The sequence below is a fragment of the Protopterus annectens genome, chromosome 11.part0 (assembly GCF_019279795.1).
Source record: "Protopterus annectens isolate FY-2018-M chromosome 11.part0, PAN1.0, whole genome shotgun sequence".
Taxonomy (NCBI): Eukaryota; Metazoa; Chordata; order Ceratodontiformes; family Protopteridae; genus Protopterus; species Protopterus annectens.
Genome location: NC_056745.1, coordinates 328,817,155 through 328,844,073, shown reverse-complemented (window position 1 = coordinate 328,844,073; position 26,919 = coordinate 328,817,155). Strand labels below are relative to the sequence as shown.

The 26,919-nt window shown below is 40.0% G+C and overlaps 1 protein-coding gene across 1 annotated transcript in view; it reads right to left on the bottom strand.

The window, feature by feature from the left end:
- Window positions 1-26,919, bottom strand: part of APPL2 (adaptor protein, phosphotyrosine interacting with PH domain and leucine zipper 2) — a 1,154,621-nt gene that overhangs the window by 33,529 nt on the left and 1,094,173 nt on the right. The window contains exon 20 of the mRNA XM_044087826.1: window positions 6,807-6,854. Within this exon, the coding sequence (XP_043943761.1) occupies window positions 6,807-6,854 (48 nt within the window). The remainder of the gene's footprint in view (window positions 1-6,806; window positions 6,855-26,919) is intronic.

Genomic DNA, 26,919 nt, shown 5'->3' with positions numbered 1-26,919 from the left:
GAACAACTGGAATTCGGATCTTTAGAAAAGGGTAGGAGCAAATTATATAGGAAAAATTGGAATTGTGGGAATAATGCACGCAGAGGAGGAACGAGTTTTAAAAGAAGCCAGGACTTGAATGAAGTGTTTGATAATTACTGGATAGAGTATAAGTGATGCATAATATTTACAACTACAATTATGTCAATATGGTTTGTGATGTATAATTTTGCAACTAAAATTATGTCAATATGGTTTGTTTTCATTTATATAAATGTGTGATTGCCTACGTCATATGTGATAATTTAATAAAGATGTTTCTTGTTTAAAAAAGCTTCAGTTAAGGCAGCAAGGATAATACAAAAATTGAGAAAATGGAAACTCTTACTTATGGTTATGGATAGTAAGATGGAAGCAATGAAAATGCTTTTAGTCCCTTTACTCTTGTATATGGATCAAGAACCGCGGTGGTAGTGCTGTGGTAGCGTTGTCGCCTCACAGTAAGACGTTGTCCTGTTCGATTCTCAGCTAGAGCGTCTTCTGTGTGGAGACATGTGTGAATGGGCAAACCTTCGTTGAAGGTTGTGCGTCAGGGCCGGCAACTCAGCACGTAAAAATCTACTGCTAATCATTAGTGGATCGGAGTTCCACTGTGGCAACCCCTAACCGGGAAATACCGAAAGACACAACAACTCTTGTATATGGATCAGTCATACTTATCAACCATAGGAGAAGTTGTGGACAATAAATGAAGGAATTTACCTTTGAGGGAAAGAGGGCAAGAGTTAAGTGGGATAAGTTGATCCTTCCAATAGAACAAGCTGGTTTAGGTTTACCTGATTTGAAGGGATATTTTAGAGATGCACAGTTATGGCTCATATACACAACACAAGCAGAAGTTTATAATACAATTTAAAGTGGAAAAGAATGATGAAGCAAGGGAAAACTTCAAGAAACAGAGGGTGAGTGGGACTTTGGATGCAGATCCTAAAGGAGAATAATAAAAATATATGGAATATTATATTCATAAAGTAGCAGAAAGTATTCTAAGAACTACTGCAGTCAATATGAGAATGGAGAAAGGGGGTTTTGCCAAAAGGGATACCTGCAAGTAAAGGAACATAAAATATGCAAGAGAGTGCTGGAATTTACTGCAGAAACCTGGCAAATAAACCAATATATTGGGAGCAAATAACTCAGGCAGGAAAGGTAATAGGAGTGGGATGAGGCTAATAAGGCATATGGATTGCAGGCTAGGGGCTGCCTTCCATAAAAGGACTTGATCTCAGAGAAGAAGCAAAGAGAAAGGGACAGGAGAATTTTAAGTTAAAGACCTGCTCTGGTAGAGTTTTTAACTGAACCTAGAACAAAATCAGCTGTTTAAGGGTAATTAGTAGGTAATAAAACATACTGCATGGTAACTATAAGTATCAGTCAGAGGAGGTTAGAAAAGATTGGGAAGAGAGACTGGAAAAGCAATTAGCAAGAAAACATTTAGAATACATATGTATGGCTCCCAAATATGCAACCAAGTCCAGATGATTTAAGATCTGTGCTTGGAAGTATTTGCATAGGTATTTTATACCCCAAGCAGACTTCAAAGAATTTTTCCTCATGTAGACAGCAAATGTTGGAGGCATGACGGAGAAGAGGTATTGTGAACATATTGTTTTAGGAGTGTTATGCACATTTTAACATTTCCCTACAGAGTACTTTATTAGAAATCTTGGGAGAGTAAATGGCTGTAAGTAAAGAAATGATTATTTTGAGCTGGGATACAGGATCTGAATTGCTAGACACTGCAAAGCCTTATGAAGTTTAATTCTGCTGACTGCCAAAAGCAAACATTGATGGAAATCAAAGTCTACACTAACTGTACTTGAGGTACTGAATATTATAAAAGAGATAAAAGAACCTGAAAATGATCTTTAGAAAAGGAAATGAGAACATTACATAGAAGTAAATGGAAATTGTGGAAACAGTACATGCAGACTAATGTTCAGGAGGAGGAGGAGGAGTGTAGGAATTCAGCAATTTTTTTATTGTTGGACTGATGATAGTAGCAAAGAAAATATATGTGATGTGTGTTGTATTTAAATGGAAAAATGTTACAATGGTTTGTTTTCTTTTCTGTATATGTATGTTTACCTATGTCTTAAGTAATAAATTAATAAAGTTGTTAAAAAAAGAAAGAAAAGAAAGAAAACCAGGAAATGAATGGGCTGATTCAAACTTGACTCAGAAGTAGCCTTAGGGAGAAAGAACAGGTTGTTTTTTAAGATGGTTTTATCCTTATGAAAAATGAAATAAAGAAGTAAGGAAGATAATGCTTCAAGTTTTGAGACCCTTGTGGCTGATGTGACAGCTACCAAGAAGAGACAAAAATTTTAAGGATACTGTAGATGAAGGTGTAAAGGGAAGTCTGCAAAGAACTTTCAGCAGTAAGAGAAGGTCCTAAGGAGGCAACGGTTCCCTTGACCAGTGGCTGAAGCAAAAAGTTAGTTCCTTAAGAAGACCTTAGAAATTTTGAGAGCTACCATGGGGATACTATCCCCGACAACATGACAGTTAGAAATTGCAGCCAGTTCTACCTTAATAGTCAAATAACTAAGACCACAATGGAAAAGAGCAGGAAAAAGGCCTGATTGGCATCTAAAAGATTCAAGCTCTTATCAGAAGCTCAAACAGAAAAGCACTTCCATTTACTAGCATAAACTTTCTTGTTGGAGGGTTTCTGGGATGAAGAAAGTATGTGCATAACTCTCTGGGAGAACTTGAGATTCCTGACCATCATCGCAATTGAAGAAAGCAGTCAACATGAAGGAACAAAAGTATGGGAGGGTTAAGACTACAGAATGTGAAATCTGACCTAGAACTGGATCCAGCAACCAAGGCAGGTGTAGAGGATGAAACCAAAGAAATGGGAATCAAACCTGTCAGGACTGGAATAGAGCAATGATGATGACAGTCACTTACACTGCAATGAACTGTCTTTGAAGAAACTTGATGTACAGATTTTCATAACATTTTTGAAACATTTCTAATACCTCTACAGGATCTCTGGTTCTTTTCCTTATTATAGGCTCTCTAAGTTTAGCAACAAACCTTTCTACTTTCTGTTGCCTGAGTCACTGGGCTAAAAGATTTTGTGCTCTGGGGCAATTATAAAAAAAAAAAAACGTTGCTTAACAACAATCTTTCTAAACTCGTGCATATTATCAAGCTTGCCCTTTATATTATCTTGATGCCTCTTCTTGTTCTGTGAGATTCGCCCTATTCTGCAATACTTGTTGCTTTTTAACTATATCTCTTTTTCTTTTGTTTCCACCCTATTTTTAAACTCTACTTATTTCCCGAAGAAAGATGATAATTTTTTCTTAAGCTCCACTGTAGCAGATTTAGGTGAAATACAAATATATGCCAGCGTAAGCCTCCTTTCTTCCCAGTATCCCTTTAGTACTACAGTGCCACCATTATCTTTTTTCCCTCTTCTATCACTATTGGAGCTCCTTTCACAATTAATATAAATAGTCCCCTTTCCCTTGTCCCAGATATTCCAGTGAATAACCATCCTGAAATTATTTCTTTATCAAATTTAAATGTACAGTCCTTTCAAAATGTGTTTCCTGTAGTGTAGCTATTTGCACTCTGCATTTTTAATATAGTTCACTACTCTTTATTTTTTGTATACATCTGTGAGACCATTCACATTTAAAAGATAATATGGAAAGTGTTGTCATTATGGTAAGAAGTTATTATCCCCACTTGTTATGTACAACAGCTTTTTTAAAAATGTCTAGTTTCAAATTTTGTGTTACATGTATATGCTAATGTTTGGAAGGTTGAGCTTTTATACAGTGGCTTCTTTTCAAATCCATTTTAACCTATGCCACATCATACAAGACTTTTTGTTTTAATGAAAACCCTTAGCAAAAAAAAAAACTAAATACAAACACACAAAACTACATACATACTCAAATAATGAAGTTTAACCCTCCTAATTAGAAAAAAAAATAATCCCAAACTGACAGCCACACTCACAGGACTTAACCTATAATGAAGGTCGTCTATGCTAAGAGACATGGTACAGCCTGTTATTCTACTCACACTTAGTGATGTCTGTTTTTATCTTATTTTCATTCCTCTTCAAGATGTAGAAAACAACTTGAATGCTTTCTCAAGACATTATCTTATAGCCATTGAAAAAAATATTGACTGTTTTATAGCTCTTATCAACTTGCCTGCATAGAAATGAGAACCAGATACACTGTTGCCTTCCACTACAAGCTTCTCATGTTGCACATTTATTTGCTAGAGGAAAACTTTTCTTTATATTCAGTGTTCTTTCATTTACCTGCTTCCCCTTAATACTTGTTATTAGATCAGACCAAGGGTCTTACTCCAGTTATCCCTCTGTGCAAAAGTAAGAAAAAGCATATCAGTTTGAAATATTTCATGTTCATTTGTCTAGGCATTCTTATCTTTTTACATTGCAGTGCCCACATTTCTTAAAAATGAACAAAAAGAAAGAAGGGGAAAATAGGGGCACCAATTTACTTTAGTATCCCTGTTAGACACTGAATAACTGAAAATGCTTTACTTTATAGAATGCAGTATATGTCAAGTATTATAAAAATATTGCTAAGAAGAAATTTTGTTTTACTTGCAATACTCTCATTCCTCTTTCTCACTTCTTAATGCTCTTCCAGACATTAATGACATGAAGTACAGGATATACTTTGGAGTCCCCTACAAGTTTAACAAAGACAAAAATTCAAATATTTCCAGGTTTTCTTGTTCTGTCGTACTTCACAAATGTAACTGATGCTTTGCAATCCCACATTTCCTCATTAACTTCTGAGTAGCTGGTTTTATTTCTATCGAGCTTCAACTCCCAAATCTAATCTCTGGATCATTTCCAATGTATTCCTGGTGCTTCTAGTCAACTTCTGTGTTTTTTTTCCTCTCAAGCATTTTTCCTTTGAAACATTGGAAAATGTTTCACTTTCATAGTCTCTCTATGATCCTAATTATCAGAAGAATAAGAAGCAAAATCCCCTTCTGTTTGATAGCTTACTTTTTAATGGATACATTTTTGCATTTTTTCTTCACAAAAATTACATTGACCTTCCAGGAAGAAAATACTATGAGGATAGCTGGATACAGCAGCTTGAATTTCACACCTACTTCTTGATATTCCTGGACTGCTGGAATAAATTTACTCTTCTGCCTGGTCTACTTTTCCACAAGCATTCTGTCACAGTTTTGTAAGAATCAAGTCTTTCTGCGGGTAGGATTGCATCTTTACTATTAAAAGTCTGGGCTCCTTTCTCGTGGACAGGTTTGGAGTATACATACAATGTGCCTTTTCAGGTAATAACTCCTGCTCTGGAATAATAGTCCAGTTGCTTATTTGCTTTCACAAAAATGAATACAGTCTGCTCCTTCCAGTTTCTCTGGTACAGAAAAAATCCCACGTTTTCTCTCTGTACTCTGTACAGTAATTCTACCAATTTTTGAAACATCTCTTCTTGAGAAGTTTCATACTCAGGCATCCTTATCTTCATTTTGACCTCTGATTTTTGTAATTTTATCAGCTCATCTGAATATCTGTTTAAAGCCTCTTTCATTGTTTTCCAGCTTTTTGTTATTTGAGTTGCTATACTACAAAGTTTGGTTTATTTTAATCAACTCTGAGCACATTTTACTTATTTTTGTCCAATAGATTACTGAAAGTCATGTCTTGTACCAATGCTAAAGCTTGAACTGCTTTTTGTAGAACATCTGTAGAATTCTTCTCACACAATGTTTTCTCCTCTCCTTTTGATTTTCTTTCAGTTTCTCTGGATTTCTTGTTTGCTGGTATTCTGGCAGTGCACGTATTAGCTAGTAACTGAATTTTCCCCAAAAAGATAAACTCAATAGCTCTCTTTTCTGAGTTTCTGTTTTTCACATTGGAAGAGCTGAAATTAAAAGATTATTCAGTGTGCAGCCATCTTGTAAGTCCCCAAAGCCTTCTCATTCTTGTCAAAAGGAAAGGGATTAATATTTACCAAACGTTAAGTACCAGCTGAATTCTCTAAGCAATAGCTGCTGGTTGTGGTCAGTGATGAGTGTATAAACACTTAAAAGACTAAAGCACTTTATACAGTCTATAAGATTTTAGGGGGCAACAACACTGGCTGTCTGTCAAATTGCAGGCTGTGACAAAAACATCCCCCAAAGCAGGCAGAATGGAGTAGGAGAATGTTCTGAAAATTCCACTTGTAACATATCAGCCAGCAATATGCATGTCAAATTGACTAGATTTGTTAAATACTGGGAATTTCAAGGTCCTATAATAGTCTGCACAGGTGTTTCCCCTCAATACCGAGTCTCTCTGATCTGCTCTATCATTAAATTTCTTAGTAATCCAGGGAACATTATTTACTCAAGCAATAAAAATCAATTAACCAGTCATCTTTAAAAAGATTTTTATGAGTACATTGATGCTGCTTAATCTGGTGAAATTACCATTCACATAATGCTAAAGCCACAATCATATCCTAGTAACGGCTCAAGAAACATATATCTGTCAAGCAATAAAAATAAAGCAGTCTTCTTTGGAAAGGTTTTATGAGTGCATTGATGCTGTTTAATCTAGTGAAACCACATTCACATAATACTGAAGCAACAATCATATCTTAGTAATGGATCCAGATACAGCTATCATAACATGTTTCAATATATAAATGTTATACTCTGATCAGTAAATCTCTACTTAATTATTTCTGCCACATTCTAAAATAGAAATTCCAAAACAGAGTGCTTAAAGGTATGCATCTTACCTTCTTGGCTTCAATTATTTCCTTTCCAATGCTTATTGTGTAGCATATCTGTAGGACAAAACAGATGTCAATACTGCACTTAGAATCTGATGAGATCCACGTTTCTTTTTAATAGCAGTGAACTTCCTTTATTCTAGTTCTGGAATTTACGTATACAATGTTACATAGGAAAAAATTGTGTAAATAAATTAAGCATGAGCAGAAAATAACATGGGCCTGAAGTCTGTCCCTAGGGTGATGCTCTCTGTCACAGTGCTGGAGATAAACACACAGTCAGAAGGCAAGGGGAAGTAGCATGAACTCCTATCTCATTCTGAAACACCAAGTCTCTTCATGCAAAACCCATCTGAGAACAAACAAGGTGATGCTGAAAGGAACTAAATATAGTCCTTAAGATGACAACAGCACCAAAGGGGACAGGCGCATTTTGTGCATGCATCAAGCATGAAACCTCTGCATTATTCCATCCTTAAATGGGAAAGGGACATGTATCAAATATGATGCCTCTGACATGTGTCATCCTTATAAGAAAAGGGGACAAGATTAACATACTCTCATCTGCTGTCTGACAGAGAACACAGAACGCAGCACCTCCCCCAAGTTGGGTATCTAAACCCAAGACTTACCTACTGGAACAGTACTGGAATATGACAAGTTACAGCAGTTGTGAGGGTGAAGGAAATGACATTGGGATTACAGTGCCAAGACACAGACTTAAATTAAACAGTTAAAAGTTCAGTGGTGACATAACTTAAGTTAAACAGCTATCAGAATATATTTGTTCATATGCTTTTATTTATCTAGTTTAAAAAATCCATGTGCTGCAGAATGTAAAAAAGTACACCAAATCTGTTTCCTACTTCTTTGGCATTTGTCTACTATGGCTCCATTTAGATTATTTCTCAAGGGCCCCACTCGAAAGAACCACTCTTCCCTTAAAGAATATATCACCAACAGACATTTCTGTAAAACTGTAATGTACACAGCTGTCAGACTGAAAAGACAAACATGGAAAGCTAATTTAATCACAACTCACTCCAGAGATAACAGCACCTATAATGTGGTTCGCTGAAGAAGTAGCAGAGGTGCTAGAGACATGAGATATTTGATTATTTTATAGTGATTGTGTTATTAAATTCATTGGATTTTACGCACGTTTTATGAATTTTTTTCTTCAGCGAATCACATTTACAGGTGCTGTTATCTTAGGTTCATAGGTTCATACTAGGCTATCTGCCCAAGGGCATTTATAAGCCTAGCCCATAGTTATTTGGCCCCTTTAGTTTGAATAAAACTATGCCTATTATTTTGCTGTGCCTCTGTCAAGCAGTGACACTGAAGTAATCCCTGGGGTATATCTCCCATCCATTGGTCAAGATTCCTCTTGAACAAGGCCAGCGAGGTGCTCTGCCTCACATGTACCGGGATTTTGTTCCACAGCATAGGGAGTCTCTGGGTGATGAATCTGTCCCTCCAGCATGTTCTATTAATAACCGTGTCAAGGTTTAAGTCTCCCCGCCCTTGTGGTTCTGAGGGATCTAGATTTTTTGAGGTGAAGCATATTCATCAAATCAGGGTTTGACGTGGCCTTATATGTCAGGCACAGGTCACCTCTGAGCAAGCGGTATGAGACTGAATAGAGCTGGAGTTCTTTCAGTCGGGCAGCATAAGACATATTTTGAGACCCTTTATCCTTTTGGTGAGGAACTTTGGGGCCTTTCCAGCTGCTGCAGGTGTCTGGTCAGATACATTCGAATGGGGCATTGTACTCAATCATAGGTCTAATGAGTGATGAGTACAGGGCGATGACCTCCCTTGATCTAGATGTGAATCCCTTCATGATCAGGTGGGCAATGTAGAAGGTTTTCCTAACTACTTTAGCAACATGAGTGTCAAACGAAGGCTACTGTCAACCTGGGTCCCCAGATCCCTGATGACTTCTTCTGTGCTCAGTGGATTGCCACCTATATGGTAGCTAGTAACCTTGTTTTTCCCAAGGGTATGACTATGCATTTCTTGGCATTTAACTTTAGGCCATGGCTCTGGCACCAGTTATCCGTTTCTGTGAGGCCCTCCTGAAGGATATCTGTGTCAGATGGGGTTTGCAGTCATCTGCAAACTTTGTCAGCCATAACCCTCCTGTGTTTGCTTGTACTTCAGAAAAGTAGATGCCGAACAAGAGTGGACCCAGGACTGAGCCCTGTGGGACACCACTTGTGACAGGCTTTGAGTCTGACATGGCTCCAGCAACTCTGACCCTGTGGGTTCTGTCACTTAGCCAGTTTGCAACCCATCTTGTGATGTATGGGTTTACATTCAAGCTGATGAGTTTTGATGATACCTGAGTGGGGTATTGTGTCAAGGCCTTTGCCAGGTCAAGGTAGGCTGTATGGACTGCCTTTCCTCATCAATGGCCTTGGTGACTGTCTCGAAAAAGTCAACCAAGTTTAAAAGGCATGATCTGCCTTTGACAAAGCCAAACTGGGTTGGATCCAAAGTCTGCAAGTTCCCTATGTCTTTATTTATGAGTTCCATTATGATCCTCTCCATGGCTTTGCAGATAAGGCTTGTCAAGCTAATGGGACTGAAGTGGGACCACAGTCGCCACTCCTTGGGTACGTATCCTGAGGTGAGGCTAAGATTAAACAGCTGTCCTAACTGCGGGTTTAATTCCTCATTGAGTTCATGGAGTGAGTTGTGGTTAAATTCACTTGTTTATCAGGTATTTTTTTTAAACATGGAAAGCTACTTAGTTTTGCTTTTTAAATACCAGGGTGCATAACAAGTTCATAAAACAGAACATTTGTTTATTTGCAGCTAGTATGCACCTGGAAGTTTTAAAAAGAAATGTTTAAAAAATCCCAGATAATAAAAGTGTCAAGGCTGACAACTGATAGTACATCCTTTAATTCTGAGTCTATTAAGTATAAAAAGTTTTTTTTTTAAAGATATGTGATATGACATTGTAGAAGTGAGGGAACTGAAGCATGCAATAAGCAAGGGGTGTGCATGGTACAGATATTACTAAACAGCCAGCAAGTGTAAGACACTTGTTTGATCAGACTTGTGGTAATATAAGTACGATGCACACACCTCACATACATGCATATACATACATACAAATATTTCAAGCATGGGCATTAATGCCCTTCTAGCTTGCCAATATACCAAAACACTTGTTGCTATAATAATTGTCCAGGCTGTTCTTAAAAATATACAAACTAGTACTTGCTTTAATGTAATTAGGTAGTCTGTTCCATACATCGGCAACTCTGTCAGAGAAAGTACAGTTGTGTACACTTACCATAAATGTAGATGTTCGAGCAGTCCTAACAAATGGGTTATCCGGCTCCCGGTAGCCCTCAGTCGGCCAGAATACCAAAGGTAAGTAAAAATGCAGTCGGTTGCCATCGGTTGTAAAGAACGTCAGGGTGTCCGATACAAAAGGAGGCAGCCGACGTCACTTCCTCAGTCTTTCTTGCCATAACAGTCAGGAGTCCCCAGAAAATAAGGCTTAAACCAAAAAACAATTTTACAAATAACAAATTAAGCCTGTACCTCAGGAAAAGAGAATAGGAGAGGACCCCAAAAAGGGGGAAGGAGGGAGGGAAACCAGGACTGCAACAGTGAATATACTCTAACATCTAAATTTATGGTAAGTGTACACAGCTGTACTATGTTCATCGTGTTTCACTGTTGCAGTCCTAACAAATGGGTTGATTACCAAAGCCCAGAGGAAAAAGGGGGGAGGAACCAACAGCATCAAGGGTTGGAGATAATGCCCTGCAACACCACAGTGGCAAACCCTGCCCTGGCTCTGGAAAACAGAGGCAAATTATAGTGCTTTGTGAAAGTGTGAACAGAAGACCATGTGGCAGCTTCCAAAATGTCTTTAGTAGGGACACCCCTTAGAAAGGCTGCAGAAGTGGAAGCTGCTCTAGTAGAGTGGGTCCTAACCCCTTGAGGTGGAGCTTTGCCATGAAAGGAATAACAAAAGGTAACGCAATGTGCAATTCATTTAGAAATGGTTTGCTTAGAAATAGCCTTGCCCTGGACTCCAGGGGCAAAACTAACCAATAACTGTGCTGATTTCCGAAGGTCCTTAGTCCTGTCCAGGTAAAACCTGAGCTGTCTGTGCACATCAAGAGAATGTAGGATCCTTTCACCTCTATTGCGAGGATTAGGAAAGAAGGTAGGAAGGTGTATGAACTGATTAAGTGTCAGGCTGGAAACCATCTTAGGCATAAAGGAGGGATTAGTCCTCAGAGAGACTATCTGCATGGAAAATAAGAAAAGGCTCCACGGCCATCAAAGCTTGCAGCTCCGAAACCCTCCTTGCTGAAGTTATAGCCAAGAGGAAGGCGGTCTTCCAAGAGAGAAACTTTAAATCTGTAGAGGCAGCTGGCTCAAAAGGAGGAAGAGTGAGTTTTTCCAGAACAAAATTAAGATCCCAGGCTGGAGTAGGTGCTCTTCTGGGAGGTTTTAAATTGCAAGCACCTCTGAGAAACATTTTCATCAGGGGATGAGAGAAAATGAGTTGTTCAAGAGAACAATGAGCAGAGATGGCTGAAGCATGGATTTTGATAGAGGAAGAAGAAAGACCACCCTGAAGCAAATCAGTCAGGTATTCCAGGATCAGCGGAAGGGTAGGTTGAGAAGCAGACTCCCCTCTAGCCTGCATCCATTGAGAGAACCTTTCCCATTTGCCAGCACAGGATTTCCTAGTGCTAGGCCTATTGACCTCCCTCAGCACGTCAACCACCTGTTGGGAAAGGGAGGAAGAAAGGGAAGGAGTCATACAATGAGCCATGCTGCTAAATGGAGAGACTGAAGATGAGGATGTAGTATGTTTCCCCTTTCCTGAACCAAAAGATCTGGCTTCAGAGGAAGATGCCAAGGAGGAAGATGGGAGAGACTGTAAAGCAGTGGATGCCAATGCTGTCTGGGCCAGTCCGGAGCTATGAGAATAGTCCTTGAACGTTCGTCCCTGATCTTCACTAATACTCTGGGAAGAAGAGGAAGAGGAGGGAAGGCATACACTGATAGCAACGTCCAAGGGAAGGACAAAGCATCCACTTTCCAGGCTCTGCTTTGCTGCTGTCTGGTGCAAAAGAGAGGTAGCAGATGGTTGTCTGGGGAGGAGAAAAGATCCACCTGAGGAGTGTCCCAACATTGAATGATGATGTAAAAGACTGCTCTGTTCAGCTGCCCCTCGTGAGAATCCAGGGTTTGCCTGCTCAACTGGTCTGCCAAAACATTGAGCCTTCCTGAAAGAAACTGAGCTTGGAGATGCAGGTCCAGGGATGCTGCCATGGACCAAAGATTCATGCTTTGCCTGCACAGGGGGTAAGAGTGAGTCCCTTCCTGCTTGTTGATGTACCAGATGACCATGGTGTTGTCTGTCCTGACAAGCAGGGTCCCTGGAGAAAGAAGATACTTGAAAGCTAGTAAGGCCTGCTGAACTGCAATCAACTCTTTTAGATTTATGTGCAGATGTCTCTGCTGGGCATTCCAATGTCCCTGTATGCATCTGCCATCCAGGTGTGCTCCACAGACATAGTCCGATGTGTCTGTAGTCAGAACTTGAGTGACAAGAGATGTCCGAAAAGGCATGCTTTTGTTTTGTAGACAGGCTGTTGCCCACCACAAAAACTCCGCCTGCAGAGATGGAAGCAGAGGAATCATGATATCCAGGTCCTCTGTGTGTTGACACCAAATGTTCTTGAGGTACCATGGCAATTTCCTGTTATGCAGTCTTGCATATGGAATCATGAGAATACAAGATGCCATGAATCCGAGAGCTTGCAGGTATTTCCTTGAAGGGAGCTGGGAGAGACTTGCCAAGTCCTTGAAGTAAACTGAAAGAGTTGCCTGCTTCTCCTGGGTGAGCTATATCATCTGGGCGGCTGTGTTCAGACTTGCTCCCAGGAATGTTACTTCCTTGGATGGTACCATATTCGATTTTTCCACATTGAGAGTGTAACCCAGGGAAGACAGAAGAGTCTTTACGAATTCCAGATCCTTTAATAGCTGTTTCTGAGAGCTTGCTTGAATCAGACAGTCGTCCAAGTATGGGTAAATATGAATTTTCTTCTGCCTGCAAAAAGCAATGACTGGGGCCAGGCACTTTGTGAAAACTCTGAGAGCAGTAGAGAAGCCAAAGGGCTTCGAAACGAAGGTACTGCCTGCAACTTTCCCTGATAGGAATGTACAGATAAGCCTCTTTGAGGTCCAAGGTTACCAGCCAGGAATCCTTTTCTAGCAGTGGCAGCAACTGATGCAGAGTGAGCATTTTGAACTTTGGAATTACTAGAAAAGAGTTCAGAATGGAAAGATCCAAGATAGGATGCCAGGTGCCTTCTTTTTTTGAATCTAGGAAAAGCCTGGAATAAAATCCCTGGCCTACCTGCTGAGCAGGAACTGATTCTATTGCTCCCAGATGAGACAGAGACAAAATTTGTTTTTCTACTTCTGCCCTTTGGTTTGGAGGAATGTCCATGAATCCCTTGGGAGCTGGAAAGGTGCAGAAAGAAAACTTGTGCCCGTGGGACACCATTCTGAGCACCCATTTGTCATCTGTGATAGTGGCCCAGACATCTGCAAAAAGGGCCAACCTTCCCCCTAAAGGACTCTTCCGGCAAGCAAGAACAGGCAAAAGTTGTAAAAAGTTGTTGAGAGTGTTTTGTCTGACATGCAGGCTTGGAGCTTCCCCCTTTAGAAGTGGAAGCCTGCCAACGCCTAGACCTTTGAGGAGTAGCCCCCTGCCCCCTAGATGATTTGTAACCTCTAGTCCTGGAACGGTTCTGTCTGCTGCTATCAGGAAAGGTCCAACTCTTGGAAGGGTAATTCCTGCTAAAGCGAGGGGGTTGAACTTGCAGAAAATCCTTAGCAGTTTGCATGGACTTGGCCTTATCCTTCATCTTCTTTAGTACCTCCTCTGCTTTGCTGCCAAAAAACTGTCTTTATGCAAAGGTACATCCAAAAGCTTAGCCTTGACAGGTTCTGGAAGAGGCTGTTCTCTGAGCCAAGCATGCCTTCTAATAACAGATCCAGTAGCCACAGCCCTGCTGGAGGCCTCAAGGATGTCAAAACCACAATGTAAAGAATGCTTATTAACCAGACTGGCAGAATTCAGTAAATCCTGCATGTCTTTACTCTCTGCCAAAAGAGGTACACTTGTTATCCTAGACTTAATAGCCTCCAAGGTGTGCTGCTGGTACTTCAGCATATGAAAAAGACAATTAGTAGCCCTAATAGCTAGGGTGGCAGAGGTATAAACCTTCTTGCCCCACCTATCTAGGTTCCTAGACTCCCTGTCAGAGGGAACAGGATTCCTAGTCACAGTTGCCTTAACTCCTTTAGGGCCCTGAGAAATAACCTCTGGATCCGCCAACGGGTTCCTGAAAAGAAAAAGATGAGAATCAGGGACTCTGTAGTACCTGTCAGGTTTCCTGGGAGCAGGAGGAACCGAATTTGGAGACAAGGAATTTTCCAGAAAAACATCAATAACTTCCAACACAGGGGGGAATAGCAAGAGGCTTATGCTGAGGTAAATCCAGAAACACCCTCATCCGTTTCTTGGATTGGGGATAATCCTGACTTTCCCATTTAAAATATTCTCTGAGGGTATTTAAAATATCACCAAAAGAGAAATCGTCTGGAGGAGAGGCTGAAGGGATGGATTCCTCTGCATCTGAATCATCAAAAGGAGAAAAAGCTTGAGAAAATTCCTCTTCATCAGCAGAAATGCTGGAAGAATCACAACCTGAGCAGGACAAAACCTCAGGAGAAACATCCCTACTCCTTTTAGAAGGAGGAGGCTGAGAACCCCTAATAAGAGTCAACAAATCATTAGCCATTTTAACCATTTGGGATTGAGGGAAACGAGAAGAAGCTGGAGCCTGCCTTTTCACAGGCTTACGAATGGAAGACTTACCTGCCAGCCTGAAGGACTAGGGAGGTCTGGCAACCACTGAAGTTGCAGCAGAGGTTGAAGGAAAAAGTTTGCTGTCAGAATGCAAAACAGAGGCCTCGGACACTGGAGTCAGCGGCTCCGGCTCCAGCAGAAGAGGCGACCAGTGACAGGTCGGAAGGCAAAACAGAGGCCGAAGGCCTAAGGGACTCAGACTTAATCCAGGCCTGCGGTTGTACATCTGCGAACTGCAGGGACTGCAAAGGCGTCTCACTGGCTACCGCCTGACTGACGACCAACTTAACCTCATCCGAGGACTTAGCTCTCAGAGGCCTGTTGGGGTCCTTATCCTTGCACTTCTTCGGAACATCCGAAGCCTGAAGACCGGCGGACGCCATACCAACGAACTTAGGCCAAACTCCAAAATGCCTAGCCAAAATCTTAGCCCGACGACAGATAGTACACAGATTAAAGGAGGCACACAGATCACACTTGGGAATGTCGTGGTCAAAACCTAAACAAATAATGCAATAGGAATGAAAATCTCTATTGGGAATCTGCTTTCCACAGGTAAGGCAATTATTAACTTTTTCTGACATTCGTTAAGGCAAGAAAAGAGGATCCCCAATGGAGTACTTAGCTGTAGTAGACCTCAACTCTTGTAGTTGGAAACCAACAAAGGTAAACTACCGACCGGCACTTGTGCATGAAAAGCTTCTGCTTCAGGCTCCGCGGTCAGGAAGATTGAGGAAGTGACGTCGGCTGCCTCCTTTTGTATCGGACGCCTTGATGTCCTTTATAACAGACGGCAACCAACATCATTTTTACTTACCTTTGGTATTCTGGCCGACTGAGGGCTACCAGGAGTCGGATAACCCATTTGTTAGGACTGCAACAGTGAAACACGATGAACATCCACAGTTAGTACACTTCTCATTCCTATAGAATCTTCTACATCTAGTGTACCTACAAAGTGGCCATCTCTATTTTTTGCAAAGTGTATTTTATATTTAGAAGTTTATACAGGGTAGACATATGTCTGTAGTATATTTTAATGTAAAATAGTTCCTATACCAATTTTAACTAATCAACTGCTATCCAGCTTTATACATTTTTAATTGCGTGGAATTTTGGAATAAAATGTTCTGGGTAGTCATTTAAGGGACCCTTCTGTCAAACTGTTGTGTGCTACAGCACAGTGCAACTTACAAACAGGTGCTAGCAAGACATACTTCTAATGAGCTCTGGCAGGTGAATACCTTCAAATGAAGTGATTTATATATCCACTGCACAGCACAACCTATACACTAGTTCCTGGGTAACATAGTCACAAAAATATTTACAAGACTAAATATTCTGGTGGCAATCCCAATAACTGAACTAGTTCGCAGGTAACAAGGTCACAAAAATATTCAGAAGAATAAATATTCTGGTGGCAACCCCAATAACTGAAAGTAACGCTAGCCCAATGTTTCTTTAATTTGATTTAGCTGATGATATTGCTTATTGTACCCTAAAATATTCACATTAGTAATCATTTTTATTTTAGACTAAGAATTTTAGTGTAATTTTGTTAATTACTCCTTGTCTTTTCTAATAATACCTTTCCTCATCTGGTAAGTCATTTTGTTAAAGTAACCAGGCTCACAAAAGGTCTGGACAACCTAAGGAGCTATGGGTGTTGATTGGAAGTACACACCAAAGGTGCAATATGCTTGGATAAGTTTGCTTTCAGGCAGTGTCCTATCTTCAAATATGCTTTCTTAGATCAAACAGTGTCTGGCAGGGTCTACTGTGTGTGTGTGTGTGTGTGTGTGTGTGTGTGTGTGTGTGTGTGTGTGTGTGTGTGTGTGTGTGTGTGTGTGTGTGTGTGTGTGTGTGTGTGTGTGTGTGTGTGTGTGTGTCTATCTCTATCTGTATAATCTGACTCTTAGTTTAGGCTATTTTCTGTTATATGAAATACTTTTAATTTCATGTTATTCATTTCCTTCCCTTCCTATACTGCTTCAGTTTCTGTTTGTATGATTTATGCTTTCATTTTCTTCAGGAGTTTTTTATATCATTTTGGATGCCTTTTATTGTGCTTGATCTGGCAATATACTTTTGAATTAGTACTTTTATGGCTGAAAGTGTGTTTAACCTGATTTGTTATGTTAAACATTTTTTACGCAGACTTGGTAATATATTTTTGTTGAGGTGTGTATTTTTGTACTTGGTGGTGTTTAATGTTGATTTGCCTTTTTTTTTATTTATTTATTTATTTATTTTTTTTTGAGTACTTCTGTGTTTTAGTTGGATTTTGAATTATGTGAGGGAGTATGGAGTTGTGAATGAACATGAAGTCTATGTCACTTTCTCCTGTGCAGGAACAGAACAGATACACAGGTAAACATCAGTTTAAATGGTGTGTTTTCCTTTTCCATTTTTGATAGTTAAAAGAACAATAGAATGAGTTCTACACTGACCTCTTAAAAGAGCCCAATTTTCATTCTTATCCAATTCTGCAGGATGAAGTGCTGGTATAAATAAACACAGAAAGTTTTTTTTTTTTTGAAAATATTCTATTGTCCATGATCAGTACTTGCATTTTGCACATACGAGTTTTATGTTCAGGTCCCATGCAAGCAGAAGTATCTACAGTATCTATTACAGATGCTATCCATTTGGTATGAAAGGCAGCCCTTTGTTTAATGTGCTTGATCAGCTTCACTTAATAATTTAGAACTTAGATTTCTGACATTCCTGCTGTTTATTGGTGGTGCATTTCTTCTAATGTAGTAATGTTTACTTGTAGTTTTAAATGTCCTGATTGTCATTACCCTTGCTTTGAAAGTTCACAGTCTAATTTAATGGTGTGCTGTTCTGCAGTTGACTAGCTATTCTTAGATATGAACTCAGGGTTCTTGAATAGTTTGATGTGAACTCTACATTGGGAGAATCTTTCAGGATAATAAAATCAAGCACAGCAGAACCCTCCCTAGAAAACCTCAGCCAGCTATAAACACTTCTCTAACTATATCTACAGCTCCACCTTCAGCATATCTCTCAGCTGTCCAGATTTTTGCTTTATATTTTTGTCTGTTTCTAATAAAATTGTGGTTTTCTGGCAAGTCACTGGCAAATCATTGAGGATTGAGGACTGAGGTCAGAAAATAATGGCAGACAATTGAGTTTCAGACTTCATGTCCTTCAGAAAATTCATGTTAATGCAATACCTCTTACTCTATCAACCTTTTAAGTTTGTAAGAGCAATATTTAAAAAATGTCCCTGTTTTTGGTCCTTTGTCCCCTCATTATTTGTGGCTTTGTCCATATTTCTTATTCTAAGAGGTTGAGTGGCATGACCTTCAGTTAATTCCATATCCAAAATGAATCACCATTGGCTGTAAGCCTGTGCCCTGAAGGTCCACAAATTCTGCAGCTAATTCTAATAAGGTCCTGGTTATGAGTAATTCCATAGTTAGACAAACAGGCACGGCACTCACTAGGCTGGACAGGGGTACAACAGTGCTGTAACCTCTGTCAGCAAAATTACTGATATTACAGGGGCCCTTAAAGACCTCCATCAACCTAAATATAACTACAACCTTGCAGTGACCCATGTGGGCATGAAATGTTTAGGATGTTCTACCTTGTAGCAGATGCACAGAAATGAACAGTTGCGTAAGTAAACTTACTATAACAGTAGATTTTCTAATAGATTACTGTTGCAGTAGCCTAAGCTATATGGGTCCTAACCCATTGAGCTGCTAGTCTGACAAAGCTAAGGGCACCTTCCATGTGCTCCAGCTGTCAGGAGTTCAGGTGAAGCTCCCTAAAAGAGCAGATGGAGTGAAAAAAAGCTTCAGAACATTTTTTTAGCCTAAGCAATATTGGTAGATTTCCATAGCTTAGAGAAGAAAAAGAATGGGGGGGGGGGGGGGCAATAAACTAAGACACCAGGAGATCATGGAGAATGGTCCTAGCAAAACCTCCTCTGGACCTGGAAAAGGTTTCCAATTTGTAGTGCTTTGTAAAAGTGTGTAGAGGAGGACCATGTTGCTGCCTCTATAATACTTTGAGTACAACTCCTCCCCAGAAAGCCACAGAAGAAGCCAATACCCTTGTGGAGTGGGGCTGTAACCCTGTCTGAAAGTGTCTTACTATGGTCAGTATAACAAAAGGCAATAAAATGAGACAGCTACCTGGAACTAATCTGTTTTGACATGGGTTGTCCTTTTCTTTTACCATCATAAGAGAGCAGCTGATCAGCTTTCCTAAAGGTTTGAGTTTTGGGAGGTATCTGAGTTGCCTGTATACATCTACAGTGTGAAGGACCCTTTCTTCCATGTTGTGAGGTTAACAGACTTGCGTATGGTAAACTCTCAACACCACTTCAGGTATAAAGATAGGATTAATTTTCAAAGAGACTGTCCCTGTGGAAAACAAGGAAGACTGACTCATTATATGTGCTTGTAACTCAGACACTCTCCTAGCACATATTAAAGCAATGAGAAAACACACTTCTAAGAACCTCAATCCAGTCTGATAAGCTGGTTCAAATGGAGACAAAGTAAGCCTCTCAAGCACAAAGTTCCACTCCCAAGGATGTCACCTGTTTCCGAGGTGGATGAGTATGTAATACACTTTTCAAAAATAAATGAACAAAATAGCAGAAAATTGTCTTCTTTTTTAAATTAGACTTTGGGTACATATATATATTTTTTGTAATATAACTTTAAATTTTTAATTAGTTAATTGTTTATTTAATTGAAATGTGTATTTAAGGGTGTGTTTTTGTTGTATCAAGTATTCTGAGGAAGTCAGTTGATGAAAGCGGTAATAAAAGATTCTGTACGCTATTTTTTTGGAGCCTTTGGAGTATTTGGAGCATCTGGAGTTCATTGCTGGAAGCCACTATTTTCTGCTATTTTGTTCATTTATTTGTGTTGCTTGGCTATTTCACTTTTCAAAAATAGTTTAACTTCAGCCTTATTAGAAAAGGGGGAATCCAAGGGCAGACAAGCAGAAATGGCCGACAAATTTACCTTGACGGAGGAAGATGAAAGGCCATTGCACAGTAACTCACATAAACAAGAACCCAGCAGGGCCTGAAGAAGATCCTGCTTATTTGCCGGGCACCAATAAGAAAATCTTTTCCACTTACACATTTATGACTTTGTAGCAACAGGTTTTCTTGGGTCATTTAGTAACTGCTGTGGATCCACAACAAAAAAGGTGTCGAAATTAAAAATTCTATCATTTAGGCAGTCAGCTGAAGAGCTTCCAGACTGCGGTGTAACTTCTACTGTCTTGTGTGAGTAAATCTACTATATGGGGAAGCTTGTGGTAATTGCTCTTAGCCAGATTCAAGAGAAGGGATAACCACTATTGCCTTGGTCAAAAGGTAGTTACCACCACAATTTTGGAGAGTCCTTCCAAATCTTTAGAAGGACCCTGGATATCAGTGGAAATGAGGGAAAAGCACATCCTTGGGAATGAGAAAGCATCTGCCTTCCAGGCCTGTATGCAAGGAGTCATGGAGTAGCATTTCATCAGTTGTATGTTTTGAAGGGTGGCAAACAGATCTACTTGAGGTATTCCCCACAGCCGAATCAGTTCTTTGAAGACCCCAGGATGAAGCTTTCATTCATGATAGGGCAGAGGGGTCTGTCTTGGTCCTTCTGAGCTTGTCTTCTGCAATGAAGCTTTGCTCTGATGGAAATCATGAAGCCTAAAGAGTAAAACTGAGCTGAAGTGCTACATCCCACTCTACCATAGCAAGTCTGCAAAGAGGTTAAAATCTGGTACCCCCCCTATCTATGTACCATATCACTGTGGTGTCTGTGTATAGTTGCAAGGGTGATGTGGACACAGATGATTCAAGGCCTTCAAAGCACTGGTAACTGCCAACATCTCTCTGACTTTTATGTGCTTCTCTCTACAGGTTCCCAGATATCTTGCACATTTGTCCCATTTACTCCTTTTGAAACCACTACCCAATCCAAGTCTGAAGCATTTGTGGTGACTGACTGGAGGGGGATCAGAACCAGTGTCCCTCTTTACAAATCTTAGACTGATTTGAGATACCATTGCATTTTGCGTATATTTGTAGACTCACCAGATGAAGCATGAGAGTCATCAGTGCCATGTACCCCGTAATCCTGCATGAGAGTCATCAGTGCCATGTACCCCGTAATCCTGCATGAGAGTCATCAGTGCCATGTACCCCGTAATCCTGCATGAGAGTCATCAGTGCCATGTACCCCGTAATCCTGCATGAGAGTCATCAGTGCCATGTACCCTGTAATCCTGCATGAGAGTCATCAGTGCCATGTACCCCATAATCCTGACAAACTCCTTGCAGATACAGAGATTTGACTGGAGAAACTCAGGATGAAATGTTGAAACATGTCTAGTTTCTAAGGAGGAAGAAAGGCTCTTCCTAAGGCAGAGTCCAACAAACGCCCCATGAAAATCATTCTGTGAAAAGGACAGAAAGACAAAATGAAGACTTCTGAAAGCTGAGTTGAAAACTCAGACTGAGTACATGTTCCTGAACAGTGGCTAAGGACTCTATCGACAGCAGAAGAAATGCATCTACAAAGATAAGACAAACATTCAAATAAAGAAAAACGTGAGCACACTGAACTTTGCTGCAAGGAAAAATGGAGCTTGGCACTTTGCGACTACCCTCAATGCACCGGAAATTCCAATATGTAAAATGGAGAACTGATAATGCAAGCCAGTCATAACAAATCTTAAGAAATACCCAAAATGCTCAACAATGGGTTATGCGATGATGGACGCCCTTTAGATCAAACTTTACCATGTAAGCTAGATGGGTGGATCAGAGGTATAAGAGATTGAATAGATAACGTCTTGAACTTCAGAATCTTAACAAAAAGGTGGTTACCTGGTTAACTAATAGGATTATTACCTTCAGAATCTTGACAAAGAAGGTTTCATAGGTTCATAGGCTCATAGGTGTGCACTAGGCCAATGGCCCTGGAGCCTTTACAAGCCTAGCCCATAGGATTACCCTGGCATCCTGCCACCCGACCTTAGTTCCCAGTGCTTTGTCGAGTAGAGCCACTGGAGTGATCCTCGGGGTGAATTTTCTATTCCCCATCCATTCATCAATATTTCTCTTGAAAAGGGCCAGTGATGTGCTCTGTTTGACATGTATGGGAAGTCTATTCCACAGCATGGGCAGTCTCTGGGTTATGACCTTGTCCCTCCAGCTTGTTCTGTTGATTGTGGTAATGAGGTTGAGGTCTATGGAGTGTGTGGTGCGGAGGGATTGGGATTTCTTTAGATGTAGCATTTCTAACAGAGCTGGGACAGACAAGCAGAGACCACCTCTAAGTAGGCGATATGAGATGGAGAATAGTTGTAGTTTTTTGAGTCTGTCCATATAGGACAAGTGTTTAAGGCCTAGGATCTTCTTTGTGAGGTACTTTTGCGGCCTATCCAGTTGTTGCAAGTGTCTAGTGAGGTACATGCCAAATGAGGCATTGTACTCGATGACTGGCCTCATGAGGGAAGAGTAGAGGGAGACAATGACCTCTTTCTTCCTGGATGCAAAACCCTTAGTAATGAGATGTGCCACATAGAAGGACTTTCTGACCACACTGGCAATGTGGTGGTCAAAAGAGAGGTTGCTGTCAACCTGTTTTCCCAGATCTCTTATAATGCCTTCTGTGTTCAGTGGACTACCACTGATGTGGTAATTCAAGGGAACTGGGTTTTTCCCAAAGGGGATGACGACACATTTTTTGGCACTGAGCTTAAGGCCATGGTTCTGACACCAGTCGTTGGTCTCAATGAGGGCTTTCTGTAGGATATCAACATCACTTGGGGAGTTAATAATAACTTTCAACTTGCAATTGTCTGTGAACTTTGTCAGCCAGAGTGCCTTTGTGTTGGCCTGGACTTCAGGGAAGTAGATACCAAACAGAAGAGGACCCAGGACCGAAGTCTGTGGGACTCCACTCGTTTCTGGTCTGCAGTCTGATGTGGAGTTAGCTACTTCAAGGGAACTGGGTTTCCCAAACGGGATGAACACACATTTTTTGGCACTGAGCTTAAGGCTATGGTTCTGACACCAGTCGTTGGTCTCAATCAGGGCTTTCTGTAGGATATCAACATCACTTGGGGAGTTAATAATAACACCCAACTTGCAACTGTCTGCGAACTTTGTCAGCCAGAGTCCCTTCATGTTGGCCTGGGCTTCAGAGAAGTAGATACCAAACAGGAGAGGACCCAGGACCGAAGCCTGTGGAACTCCACTCGTGACTGGTCGGCAGTCTGACTTGGAGTCAGCTACTTTCACACTGTCGGTTCTATCTGTGGTCAGTTTGCAACTCACCTAGTGATACAGGGTTGATGCCTAGCTTAGTAAGTTTTTCGATGATTCCTGAGTAGGGAATGGTATCAAAGGCTTTGGCCAGATCAAGGTAAGCTGTATGAACCACCTTGCCATCATCCACAGCTCTATCATCCACAGCTCTGGTGACTGATTCAAAGAAGTCGACCAGGTTGAGCAGGCATGATCTACCCTTCATAAAACCAAACTGTGTGGGATCCAGAGTTTGTAGATTCCCTACATCCTTGTTTATTAGGTCCATGATGATGTGTTCAATAGCTTTGCATATCAGACTCATCAGGCTAGTGGGGCGATAGTTCCCAGGGTCTGTAGTTGCTCCTCCTTTGTGGAAAGGGATGACTGTAGCAGTGGGCCATTCTGTATGGACTAAGCCTGATGAGGCTGTGATTGAATGGGGCACACAGATCCACACACATCCTCTTACCAATTTTACCAAGAGAACAGATAAATGTGTGCGAGTCACTGATGTCAGACCATACACTTTTTGAAGTAATAGATGTTATGGACATAAATTTACATGACCAATCTGCATGTACAATAATTACAAAGGATGGTTTTACATGGATAAATTTTTTATCAAATAATGAAATACATATGTCCTTGATTAGTAAAGGTTTTTCCTTTGTACCTAGTTCCAAACAAGACATTGCCAAGGTTCTTACCAACCTAAAATTATTCATAAGGCAATTAAATTTAAAACTGTTTTTCCATGACAAGCAGAAAAATGTTTGCACCCAACAAGTGTCTCTAAAAAGGAAAAGCACCTTTATCCCTCCCACGAATAACACCATTGCCACATTTGATACCTTATGTGAAAAATAATTATGTAGGCTCTTCTTGAATGTGACAAATGTTTATGACAATTTAACATTAGGTGAGAAAAAGGTCTTAAAAGAACTGAATGTGAAGAATCAGGTCAGAGACATGAAATCTGACAAAGATGGGGGGGCAGTCATTATGGGTTACCACGACTACGTGTTCAAAATATATGAGTTGCTAAATGACAGCTCTACATATGAGAGAATTTCCATCAATAAAATGACAAGAGATTATGCTAAAATTGATTGGGTACTTCATGACTTCTTAACCCCAGAGTTATTAGATCCTAGTGAATTCAATATTTTGAGTGTGGATTCTCCTGTGATTCCCCACACCTTTGGGATCCCGAAGATCCACAAAGACCTACTAAACCCAACTTTTAGACCAACTGTCGCAGTGACAGGGTCAAAGACTGAACCCACTGCAGTGTACATTGATTTTTGGTGCAAACCTGTACTGAATTGTTTCAAACGTAGTTTAAAAGATTCATGGCATTGTTTAGAAACCCTCAGAGACAATGTCATTAGAGATGAATTTTTATTTGTTACAGTTGATGTAGATGTAATGAACTTGTTTACAGCCATTCCACACAAGGAAGGGTTAACATTATTTGAAGAAGCTCTGAAGGGAAAAGAAGGTACTCACAGTGTTAAAAGGTGTTTATTAGTTCAACTTATGGAAAGAGTATTGAACAATAACTTTTTACTATTCGAGGGAGAGCTCTTTCATCAGACATCAGGTGCAGCCATGGCAGCCAAGTGTGTACTGATATACGCTAACCTGGTGTTGGCTCAATGGGAGCAAAAATGGATGTTTCAATCTACTTTTTCAACAAAACTGTAATTTGGCTAAGATTTTTGGATGATATACTCACCTCTGGAGAGGTACAGAAAATGAGTTGCTGGAATTTGTAGATTACTTGAGTTTAACAACATTTTTTAAAGTTTACTTACAAGATAGGTAAAGATAGTATAGAATTTTTGGATATATTATTGAGGTGGGATGGAATCAACAAGAAATTAAACTCAAGAGTATACAGAAAAGAAACATACTCAAACACATTCCTTCACTTTAACAGCTGTCATCCCATGCACCAAAAGAAAAGTATAGTGAAAGGTCAAATGGTGAGGATATTGAGATTGACAAATGATGATAGTGACTTTAAGAACGAGATGTACACTTTAATAGGTATGTTTAAAGATGGGGATTACCCCGCTAAACTTTTGATTAGAACAAGGAATTATATTCTAAAGAAAAGAAATGACAGATTAATTTCTATTCTATCCACTGATCATGGAAAGGGACCTCAACTGATAGTATTTTGGTACTTCCTTACAATACTAAAACCTTAAAAATTAGAACCATTGTTAACAACACATGGGACTTAGTTTTTTGCCCAGAATTTAAAAACATTTTGGGTTCTACACCAAGAGTTACTTTCACTAGGTGAGCAAATCTTAAAAATTTACTAGAAAAACACAAAAGTAATCGAGGGTTGATTTCTAAAATGTCTAAATGTAATATGTGTAGAGCCTGTAAACATGTCAATTCTGGTCTATATGTGGCAATTGATAGTTATCCTCGTATAATCCTGTAGCCTGGAAACTGCAATTGTAATACCAAGATGGTAGTTTACATGGCTACTTGTATGTCTTGCTCAGCTTTCTACATGGGTAAAACCACTAGAAAACTGAAGGAAACAAAAAGAAAGAAAGTGCATGACTTATTCACTCTGAGAAGTGTACTAGCTTTAACAAGTTCCTGTTTTTTATCATTGATAGGGTGACTGACTATGGTAGAGGTGGGAACAAGAAATTACATTTGGAGAAACTTGAAATGGAATGGCAATACAGGATGAATGCCACAGTGTACCCGGGCATTAACAAGAATGTATCATTAAGTTTTGTTTTTAAAATAAGAGTTACGCAGATTTGATTTTATTACATAAACTATTTAGTATTTATTGGTGTTTTTTAAAATAGTCGTGTTTCAACATTGATTTTTAACAAGGGAAAATTAATCTTATAAACTAACAACATTCATTAATACATGTAATATATTTGTAATATGGTTTTATTATGTTTAGCAGCATGAAATACCTAATATATGAGTGGTTAATGATGTTTACATGTGACGTTACTTCCTGTATTTAATAGGACAGCTGATTTACTATGGTACTCTGAAGAAGCCCTGAGGTAGCAGAGTGAAAGCGCTTAGTCACTTATAATAAAGTTCTTCTATTTCTAGTGTGGACGCATCCTTGTTGGTAGCGTTTTTATTACTTTTTTTTAATTAGTTATTTGCATTCGCTCTATTGAGCGGTTTTCTTTCATTTCACACAGGTGAGGTGCCAGTTCATTCTGTAGTTCATGTAGAACACAGCCAGGGATATTGTCAGGTTCCATAGAAGCTGTATTCGTGGCCTTGGACATTGCTGTTTTAACCTGTGCAGCAGTACTACTGGGTGCCTGGCAATCTACTGGTATTGTGATTGGTCCTTTGGTGGGGAGAGAGGGGTAAAGTTGATAATCAATTTGTAGGCCAGTATACTGGCAATATCTGTTGGCTCGGTATAGGAGGTACCATTGTGCAGTAGCTCAGAGCAAATCTGGGTATTGCTGTGAAGATTCTTTACATAACTATAGAAGGCCTTGTGTTTGTCTTTACTATCTGCTGCAATTCTGTTTTCATAGCTAGCTTTAGAGGATTTGATGAGGGATCTCAACTTTATGTTGAGGTTGATAAGGGAGTTTTTCCAGTCTTGGGACTTCACTTTATTCCGCATCAGTTTCCTCCTTCTGTTGTAGAGTTTGTTTATGGCAGGGGACCACCAGATTGGCTTCCTTTTTTTGGAGGAGAGTATCTTGGTTCTACTGGGTATGGTGAGATCCATGCATTTGTGTATGTGTTTGTACAGTGCATTGGTGTATGATTCAGTGGTCATGCAACTATTTTCCATTTGCATGGGTGCCTTGAAGTTAGCCACCTCTGTTTTTAGGAGCCCAAAGTTAGCT